Source organism: Nicotiana attenuata, unplaced genomic scaffold (genome assembly GCF_001879085.1).
Source record: "Nicotiana attenuata strain UT unplaced genomic scaffold, NIATTr2, whole genome shotgun sequence".
NCBI classification, from domain to species: domain Eukaryota; kingdom Viridiplantae; phylum Streptophyta; class Magnoliopsida; order Solanales; family Solanaceae; genus Nicotiana; species Nicotiana attenuata.
Window position 1 is genome coordinate 18,192 of NW_017675203.1, and position 10,097 is coordinate 28,288.

Genomic DNA, 10,097 nt, shown 5'->3' on the forward strand with positions numbered 1-10,097 from the left:
TGTGTGTGTGTGTGTGTGTGTGTGTGTGTGTGTAATAATAAATTTAAATAGCTATTTTTATAGTCGGGTTGATTCGATTTTTTTCGGTTATTTTTTTGATTAAAACCAAAACCAAACCAAACCAAAAAAATATGGATTTCTTTGGTCAGTTTGATTCGATTTTTCGAGTATAAACACCCCTAAATGCGAGCACCAACATCTCTGTAGTTTTATTTTTCCCACCAGAAAACAATTAAAAATTGGGTACAATTATTGCTTTGAGGTTAAAATACAAATTTAAAACTAAAATCAAATCAAACCAACCAAAAAAATATTTTTTTTTATCAATTTGGTTGGATTTTTCGGATTTTTATGAACACCCGAGCACCAACTTCTTGTAGGTTTATTTTTCCCACCAAAAATAAAAATAAAAATTGGGTACGAATATTGCTGTAAGGTTAAAACCGGAAAGACAATACAAATGGCGCTACAGGGTAGGAGTTCTCCGCGATTTACTCAAGGGTAAAATCGGTAAAGACAAAAGGACTTTAAAAGGAGTTACTTGAACCATCACCATCGTCCCCCTCACTACGGTCAGTCTCACTGAGTAGCTAAGAGCAAAAAATGGCAACGATAAACGGCGACGTTTTAATGATAGAGGCGCCGCCGGAATCTCGGCCGGCGATCACTACAACTGCCGAAATCATTGATGCGTTGCCCTATATTGATGACGAGTATGGTGACCCCAACGTGAAAGAAGAAGTGGATCGCTTGGTTGAAGAAGAGATGCGCCGCAGCTCCAAAAAGCCCTCCGATTTTCTCAAAGCCCTTCCTCCTCTTCCGAAGTTCAATTTCGAGGTTTAGTCTCTCTCTCCCTTCCGCTTTCGAATATTTTAATGTGTTTCTGCTGTTCAAATTTCAGTATTTGTGGTTTTCTAGGGTTTCTGAAATATGTAACGTATCCATGCATACTCTTTAATCCATGCAGAATTAGCAAAGAACAGAACTCATGAAAGCAAAAGTGGAGAAAAAGAGAATACTGTGCAAGTAGCGTGTATACAAATGCCATTACATGTAACTAATTATTCACTAACTAATATACTAATTAGTTATTACCCAGCTCAGATTTGCTCATACAATGTAATTTTTTAGCCAACTCACGCCATTCCTCCCAGTTAGGTGTATCTCGTTTATGTAAATCAGTGTAGGAATAAGTTTGAGATGTAAAGAACCTGTGGTATTAGAGTATCTAATATATTAAACCTTCCACCAGTATAAATACCCGGTAACTCTGCCAACCAAGGCTTAGGTAGATGGGAAAAAATCACCTACTTTTTTGTCTCCGGTGGGATTCAAAGTTGAGACCTCATGGTTCTTCTCTCGCTTCATTGACCACTAGGGCACACCCTTGGGTTATCTAGATCCTGGAGACTCTAATTTTGCCTTTCTTTCCCAAAGTCACGGACTTAGCTTACTCTAATTTTACTTTCCTTTTTTAAAGAAATTAAAGCTGCCCATATGATTTTGACTTGTAAATCATATGGTGGCCGCTTGCTGAGGCCATGTTTTTTCTTGTCTAAATGCTGAATTGGTGTTTAGAATCACCCGATGCTTGCAAGGGAATACGAGCGGGTGAGAGCTGGAAAGCCTCCGGTACAGATTGATACTTCAAGATATGGACTTGAAGTGCCACCTGTGAATAAACGGAATGATGAAACTGCATGGAAGCAAGCACTTCAAAAAGCTCAACGTTTACTGCAGCATCAAGTAATCAGGTAGCACACATGTAATCAGTGAGGAGCTAGATATCCTTCCTGCGGGGGCTAGTTTGCAGGGCCCTTCTTTAGAAGTACATTAATAGAACTTCAATTTGTAGCTCTTTTGCTGTCTGGATTATATACCAAAAAAAAAGTATTTGTCCAATTATTGGTTCAGATGGGTGTGAGTTATGATTACTTGGTATTAGTTATAACAACGATGCATGTATTTATACATGTATTCATTAGAAGAAAATTTCTGTAAATTAAGTTTTCTGAAGTCTTTAAACTACATGGTTTATTAAACATGATGTTGCAGCAATGCATGAGATGATTAGATAATGGACAGTGGTGTGACAAAACAAAATAACTGCTGGATTTGAAGGAAAGATTTCCAAATTGGATTCTGCTTTAAGAACTAGTTGTGCTTGAAAGCTTGTGGGCTAATTGAATACGAGGCAGAGTAATCAAAGGGTATATGGCATTGGCTTTCCTTTCCTTGTGAGATTTAAAATTAGTGTGTTCGAATCTGAATAGAACTTCTCTTTTTACTTCTATTAAACCTATATACATTTCAAATTTCTTCCGTAGTTAAGAGATTGAAGTGTATAAATATAAACAATAAAGGTTTCTATCTGTTCTCTCTTGGCGTCAGCAATAATCGATTTGAGGGGTACAGCAGTATATTTTACTGATTTAATGTGTGTGCTTTCTGGGGGAGATTTGCTCACGCAATTTATGGAGAATGTAGTATCTTCTGAAGCAAGAGTGTAGCGATCTGCTGATGATGCTTTCTGATGTTGAATTATCTCTTGTGAAAACATGTTAACCATATGACTGTTAGAACCGAGGAAATTCTATTGTCTGATATGGTTGCAAGTTGCAACCCCAAGGAACCCAGTCTTGGTAACTTCAAGCGAAAAAATAAAAGAAGGGGGATACCTTCAATTTTTTCTCCCCGCTACTTATTTTCTTTTGGTTATTTTGCTATATATTTGTATCCATGTTCACTGACCCTATCTGCTGGCTAGTGAGAATTTCAGTGGCATCAAACCTTTGTATAATATTCAGGTAGTCAAGAAAATTGAAAGGGTCTTTTGGAACATGGTTTGCTCTCTTTCTTAATCAAATAAAAAGAACAAAAAGAGACTGCTTGTTAGATTGCTTTTGCGAACTATTAATTGCTGTCGTATGTAGTCATCATCACTCATCGGGATCATATGAAAACAAGAACATATTTTTGTATACAGATCGCCAGTCATGTTTTGTTGAATTTTTTCATATCAATTTCAATTACCGCAACCATGCAGAACTTGCATGCAATTTATAGTTAACATCTCGTTAGATGAAGATGAAGTATGTTTTACTTCATACAATTTTACTTTTGCAGCTATCATTAGGAATGTTATCATTTAGATTGCAATATGTTGAGAATCAAATTATATTATGAGGTTGGAATATCCTTGCTTTTTTTCAAAATCTCATGGTTGATTATTTCTTCACCCAAAAGCTCTTCGTGTTTTTTTTTGTAGGCTAGAAAATTTGGACTTAATGTCAAAGCATGGTCCAGATGTGTGGAAGCTGTACAATCAACGGCTGGAAGCGATTTTTGCCAGGTTTTCTTTGTACTCTACCATCATTATGTTTCTAAACTCGTATATGGCTTTAGCTTAGTTCTAAATCATCATCCCCATCTCCGTACCTTGTATCTTGATAGGATATTCTCTAATCGACATTATGAACTTTGTAAAGTGCAGTGATTGTAAAAGTGGAAAACATAAAAAACAACGAGGTCCACAAGGCTTGAAGTGCATTGCGAGAACTGAAGTGCACAATTTACGGAAGATTAAAAATACCAGACATATCTGAATTTAGTACTGTAATATACAAATTTCAATTAAAATAACTAATTTCAGCATCCAATGTACAATAATGCTAGTTTTAGTCCAACTCCTCAATGTTGAGATTCAAAGGGTTGACAGCTTCTCGTTGGGATCACTTTGCATGTTACTGTTGGAAGCGCACAATTCTCTGAAGTTGATGGCTTCGCTGATCGAGGAAGCAATGACTTTAATAATGATAGTAATGAGTAAACTGAGTTCGGTCTTGATCCAAACATGCAGCACCCTCTGTCTCCTTGCCAACAGAAGCAGGACATAGGAAAGAAAAGTACTTTTTTTAATTTAGTGGAGGAAAGAAAAAAAATGTTGCATCAAAGAAGAAATAAAAAGAAAAATAGGTTGGATAAATCTGTTTTGTCGCCCGAGGGATTTGGCTTCTGGGATATACTTGTTGCATAAAAAGCTTGTGAACCCACCTTTGAGTTTGTAATAATGCCGGACAAGGAGAACAATGAATATTTCTTATAATCAGTATCAGTGAGGAGATGGTGGGAAAAAATACCAGTTCCATACTGTATGCATTTCTTCCTTGCATTGGGAACATGATACCAGCTTTTATTCTTGATACTTTTCTTTAGAATCCTGCATCTCTTGTGGGGCTGAACATAGAAACTTATTTTGTTGCAGAATGCAATCACAAGTGGGTGAACTGAATGGAAAGATTGAGACCGTAAACAGGGAAAGGAAATATCATCAGGTAAAAGCAATTTCCGCACTAGTTTACAGCATTGTAATTCATAGAGACATACGTATCCTTATTGTCGAAATCGGTTTAAACGAATAATTTTGAATTTTATGGAATATTAGAAGTCATCTTTGTGTAAGCCTCATTAAACTCTCTCACTTTTGGCAAGAGATGGAAATTTTTCATAAATCTTGTACAAATCTCTCTTGATGCATGTAGAAGGACCATAAAAAAGTATGAACTATATTTAACCCTTGGACTTTTTCTTTAAGGTACTGAACTATCTTTCTGTTGTTTAAAAAGTGCCTACGTTAGCAGCATCGGCGAATCAAATATGGTGGTTCTGTTAGTTTTTTAAAGTATAAAACGAAGAAATAAAAATTTAGGCCCTTTTTCTTTCTTCACTGCGGATACGTGCCCTTGTGGTATAGCAAGATACGACTTTTGTTCTCATTTTGGTTACTCCTACTATATAAAATAAGATTCATTAATCTAATTTAGTCATAGTCCTTTGAAGATTTTCCTTTTTAGCTTTGTTTCTCTAATAGAATATGTCTGAATAAGCATATCTGTTTTTCTTTTGTATTCTAATTTATTTGACACTGATCTTATTCCTTTTTCATGATTAACCAATTTTATCTTATCATTTCAATCCTTACCTTATGTATCAGTTAGGTATGAATATCTTGCAAGTACGTAGCTGCAATGTCTTTTAGCAAGATTTTATTCTTCGAAATTAAGCCCAAAAAAGTGATATTTTTATGTTTAACCAATCATTCATTACTTTTGCTAAAGAACAATAGTCTATCGTTGAATTTTAGTTTATTTATCTTATATTCTTCATTATTGGTAAACTGTTAACTGGGGAAACTATGAAATTTTCTAATTAACTCTTGCAGAGGACGAGTTTACTATTAGGAGATATAGTGGTAAATTGAAAATTAACTAATTGCTTTTCTTTAAGCCAATTAGAAATTAAAAATTTTCTAATTTGAGTTGTTCTTTTTAAAAAAAAAAACATTTTTTGTGAGAAGGTTACTCTTTTTTACTGCACATACTTTGTCCAGGTAGTTGAAATACCCATTCTTATATTTAGCTATAGTATAAAAATTGCTGATTTTCTTTTATCGCTATTCTTGTACTGCTCATTTCTGGTAATCTTTCTTCGCCACTGATCAGCAAAATACTGCATATGAGCTCAATGCTTTGTCCATACAATGGAGAGAGCTTTGCTTGAAGAACATGGAAATCCAATCTGCATATATTGAATTGGAAGACCAAATTGAACAGCTGAAGACGGAAGCTAGAGAGAGGTAGTTTTTGTCTTGTGTCTCGTCCATGCTTCTCTCTTTTCTGCAAATTGATATGATCATGCTATCTTCTCTTGCGTCAGGGGCTGGGATTTGGATGCTAATATTGAGAATGGCAAAATCCATGTGGCAGAATGAGGTATTGATTTGCTATCAATCTGTTATGCTCTCTTTCTGGTCCGTTGATTCAATTGTTGTAGTTATAACAGTACATGTTGGGAAAAAAAATGAAGATATCAAGATATAGAAAGTATATGGATGGGTGAATAGGGAAAGGAACTAGAAAAATGAAAAAGATTGTGAAGGGCATAAACGCATGTAGGTGCTACAGGTAGAGCAAAAGTTGGGAAGTGACTGGATCTGATTTTGAGTTTTTATTAGTACATATTTTCCATTTAATGTGTCTTAAAATGCTTTTGGAAAATGACAAAAGAAGCCTTCACTTCCCGTTTCTTCCTTCTAAGCAATGAGTAGTACCCTGAAATATTGTTGAGGAAGACAAAAGTTCTCTATATTGGGTTTCACTGGGTGTTTGCATGCCGAATGGGAGTAGCACCTACATGCCTTTATGCCTTTTCTTGTCAATCTCAACAAGAAACGTAACTCTTTGTAGAGGGACGGGTCCAAAATTCATGACGATTTTGGCAGTGCAGGATCTTATTGCTGGACTTGAAGGAGAAGTTGGTCAGAGTTCTTGCTTTAGGTTGAAGTGGTGAGGCTTATTCGTGTTTCTGCTGTAACATCAATTGTAAGCCATAGCTTTTCCTACTTGTTGGGAAACGTTTCAGTATAAGAAAGAAAACATCCTTGTTGTGAGCATTTTAGATGGACTAAAAAGACGAGAACCAGGAAGGTTAATCTCCACCAAAAATGAAACAGTATGTAACATGAGATGTTTTTTCACCTTGCGTGATTCTCATCGTGTAGTTACCAAACACCCAAACCTTCTGAATATGAGCATGAAACCAGAAGCAGCAAATGGACCAGCCCATGGTGATCCTGAGAAGGTTTTAACTTAGCAAGGAAACTCCTAAAGCGCAAACGGAGGAAGAAAATTAATTGGATTTTACTATATTGAAACTATTTGTGACATGGACGAGCATTTCTTTCCCAGAAAGAAGTTTGAGCTATGTGGATATAGAGAGAGAACAACTGTTGACACATGTTCTTGGATATTGGTGTTACAGTCGCGTTGAATTATTCAATGTTGATTTTGTTGAAATAAGCTAACACGCCCTCTACGGAATTGCTCAAATCTTATGAATTGAGTCGTAGGAAACACTTTTAAATATGTAGTTCTGTCTGCTCTATTACATAAATTCCTGTAATTTGAGTAATTATCCAATGTCCACCAAAACTGTCAGTTCGCTGGTATTCATCATGAAAATAGAAGTAAAACCACTCCACTTTCCTAAGGTCTCTACGCTTGAATATTTGAAAGGAGGAGGAAGTCTAGACTAAAATGCCAGGACATGTAGCTCTAGATACTATGTTTAATGTTCCCATTCTTGTTAACCACTATTACCTTACATAATAGTTCAGCGTGGATGGGCTGTAGAATTACTAGTCTTCTTTCCATGTAGGTTGTATAATATTATTACTACACTTTTGGGAGCGTACCATTTATTCGGCTAAAACAACCCAAAATTAGCAGACTGCGCTAATTGGTTTAGACATGCTTAAGAATTATCCACTTGATCATAGCAAGTAGTCAAGTAGATCAGTGAGATCAGATTCTAACTTACTACATCGAATAAATTTGGAAATAACAGGGGAAATTAAAAGAAAGAGAAGTTCGGAAGTTGCAGAAATTTAGTAAATCTATGTTTTCATGGCATGTTATAGTGTCTCTTTTGTTAGGTTACCCTTTATAAAACGGTTATCGTGCCAAAAAAAGTTCTGAAATTTCTCTAGGACACGATGAAGTCAGAAATTACGCTTTTAAAGGGATATAATTTTGAGCAAATCTATGGAAGAAAGAAGAAACCAGTGTGCCATTAATGCACAACTTGTCGAGTAAGAAAGAGATGCAGCTCAAAGCTTGAAAGCTTCGCCCTAACACTACCTTTTTAGTTTCTTGATTTTTTTTTCTCCTCTAGTCTTTATTCCAGATATATGTAGTCATTTAAACCACAATTATTTGTATATTAGTTGTAGAATCGACTTCCCTATTTCATTGACTTCCTCTTCTATCAGTTTATGCCATGAAGATTGGTAAAATATGTCTTGCTGAAACTAGCACAAAAGAGGAGTCGATAAATTCAAGTTGATTTGGAGGCTTCATACGCATGGATGAAATGAGCATCATTGGTTAAGAGGGTTAAAGAAATTCCAGAAGCTAATGGTGTAACATTACCATCTAAAGTTAGTAAATATAATCAATATAAATATAGTTACCTAAAAAAGGAATAGGAGGAGAGGGATGTATTTATATTTGACTTAAATTGATGAAAGATAATTTGATAAATAAATTTTTGGTAAAGATTTTTATATGAAAGAATTAATTTTCTGCTTATTGGAAGAAGCAAAAAAATTTTAAGTTCTTCCCAACATTAGAAAATTGCTTATATTGCTGTTCGAAAGCAGTTCTTATTATTTTATTTTTTTGCCAAACACCTTAAAATCCAAAAACTACTTTTTCGAAGTAAAGAATACTTCTGGCCTCCTAGAAGCTTGGCCAAATAGGCTATAAAATCGAATGGTTAAAATAGAGAAGAGCTACCGGGTATATGTGATAAAGGATACCTACTAAAGTGAAAGATAAGTTATATAGAACAACTACAAGCCAACAATATTATATATAAAAAATATTGTTAAAGTGCAATATATCCACAAGATGCATGAGTGTTGTAGCGATGTGGATGCTAAGCATATATGCAGTTACACAACATCTTAAATAAGATTGAAAATGGCCATATTGCCAGAAGGTGCAAGTAGCACGCATTAAAGATAAAATGAGATAAGGTTGCTTAAGATGGTCTGGTCATATTCTTCGTCGACCTATAAATGCATCTGTAGGTATAAAACTATTTTGAGCAAATGTGTTAAAAGAGGATAGGGTACCTAAAATCACATGGAAGGAAGTTGTATCAAAAGAACTATAAATTCTTGAAATCAATAAAGACTTAGCTAAAGATGGGGCACAATGGAAGCAAAAGATCTATATAGCCTTGGTGTTATCAAAAAAATCGATTTTAGTCTTTTTAGAAAACTTCTATTATCATTATTGTTGTTGTTGTTATTATTATTATTACTATTATTCATATTCTGACCATCACAAGTTAGCTTAAATAGAAAAGTGTAGATTCGTATAACCTATCCAACTTCTTTGGGAGCCGGTGCAATGTTGTGGTATTGTTGTAAAAGTCAGCTAACTTTTAAGTATCACGAAAGTTAACAAATAATTTTTAAAAAAATCACTCAACTTTATTTAAGTATCACAAAGAAATGACACAATCTTCTATGGTTACAAGCTTCTCATCTGTTGCGTTTGTAACATAATTTTTATTTTAGCATAAATTCGACAACCAATTCATTTTTCCAAAACACAATTTATAAGGGATAGACTTTCCTAAATTTTAGCTTGTTATAACGAAAGAAAATGCCATTATTATCTTATTTATTTTGATTCCGATAAACTAAGTATTTTTTTGCTACAAACACAAATAAAATAATTGAACTTAGTGCTCTATTTAATTTTGCTTGCCTTTTGATTCAAAGGAAAAAAAAAACGTGGAGCTTAAATAACTCACTCAGAACGCTTTTTGAAAGATTACGTGGTACAATTAGGTCGAATAAACCTTTTTGGAATAAGTATTCGGTTGCTTGTGAACCTTCGGGTACTGTTCTATTCAATGTTTATTCAATTACTCTTTTACCTGCAAATGCAATGTAGGCATTGGGTTCGGCAATAACGATATCCCCCAGCATACTAAAACTAGCTGTCACTCCACGGAGATATAAGGATTGATACATAAAATAACTTTTTATTTAATTAATAATCATACAAAAAAAACTGTATTTTAAACATTTGCATCAAGCTCAAACTTCCTTCCCTTGGTGTGCGCGGGACAAAAAATGCGAGGAAAATAGAGCTTCAGGAGTCTCCCTTGGTGTGCGTGGAAGGACGGCACTCGGGTCCGTGTACTTCACTTAGTTTTGTGTTTAATTTTGTTTGCTACTAGGATAGTAGTTTTTTTATGTGGGTGTTCAGTTATCTATGGCGAACTTCTGTCCTAGAGCTGGTTGAGTCAGGAACATATAAATTTTACTATTCAACTACAATATATGTTTGGATTTGCTGAACTTTATGGAGGAACAACCATGAATGAGCTCAAGCTAAGGAAGAGAAAATGGAAGAGAGAAAAGGAAGAAAGAGTAGAGAGAACAGAAGAAATCAATAGAACAATAACTGCTCCTTTTTTCATTCATTTTATATGTACAGTAGAGTATATATATATATATA

The 10,097-nt window shown here is 34.7% G+C and overlaps 2 protein-coding genes across 4 annotated transcripts in view; one reads left to right on the top strand and one right to left on the bottom strand.

Moving 5' to 3' along the window:
• The first annotated feature begins 557 nt into the window (after positions 1-557).
• LOC109219796 (pre-mRNA-splicing factor SPF27 homolog) lies at positions 558-7,075 on the top strand. 3 transcript variants are annotated; one of them, XM_019384269.1, is made up of 7 exons: positions 558-837; positions 1,579-1,754; positions 3,269-3,352; positions 4,265-4,334; positions 5,502-5,635; positions 5,716-5,771; positions 6,246-7,075. In XM_019384269.1, exons 1-6 carry the CDS (start codon positions 604-606, stop codon positions 5,768-5,770), a joined length of 753 nt encoding a protein of 250 aa, XP_019239814.1. In that variant the 5' UTR covers positions 558-603; the 3' UTR covers position 5,771; positions 6,246-7,075. The 3 variants fall into 3 exon arrangements, with proteins under 3 accessions (XP_019239814.1, XP_019239813.1, XP_019239812.1); XM_019384268.1 differs by having other exon boundaries at positions 6,281-7,075; XM_019384267.1 differs by having other exon boundaries at positions 6,286-7,075.
• The window catches only part of LOC109219795, an 8,009-nt gene continuing 4,460 nt past the window's right edge, over positions 6,549-10,097 (bottom strand). Inside the window, exon 2 of the mRNA XM_019384266.1 lies at positions 6,549-6,631. Within this exon, the coding sequence (XP_019239811.1) occupies positions 6,549-6,631 (83 nt within the window). The remainder of the gene's footprint in view (positions 6,632-10,097) is intronic.

Excerpts from the sequence above, each read along its gene's own strand:
- LOC109219796 (XM_019384269.1), top strand. The coding sequence starts at position 604 with ATGGCAACGATAAACGGCGACGTTTTAATGATAGAGGCGCCGCCGGAA. Across the intron at positions 1,755-3,268 it reads CTGCAGCATCAAGTAATCAG|GCTAGAAAATTTGGACTTAA; the intron begins GTAGCACACATG and ends TTTTTTTTGTAG. Across the intron at positions 3,353-4,264 it reads CTGGAAGCGATTTTTGCCAG|AATGCAATCACAAGTGGGTG; the intron begins GTTTTCTTTGTA and ends ATTTTGTTGCAG.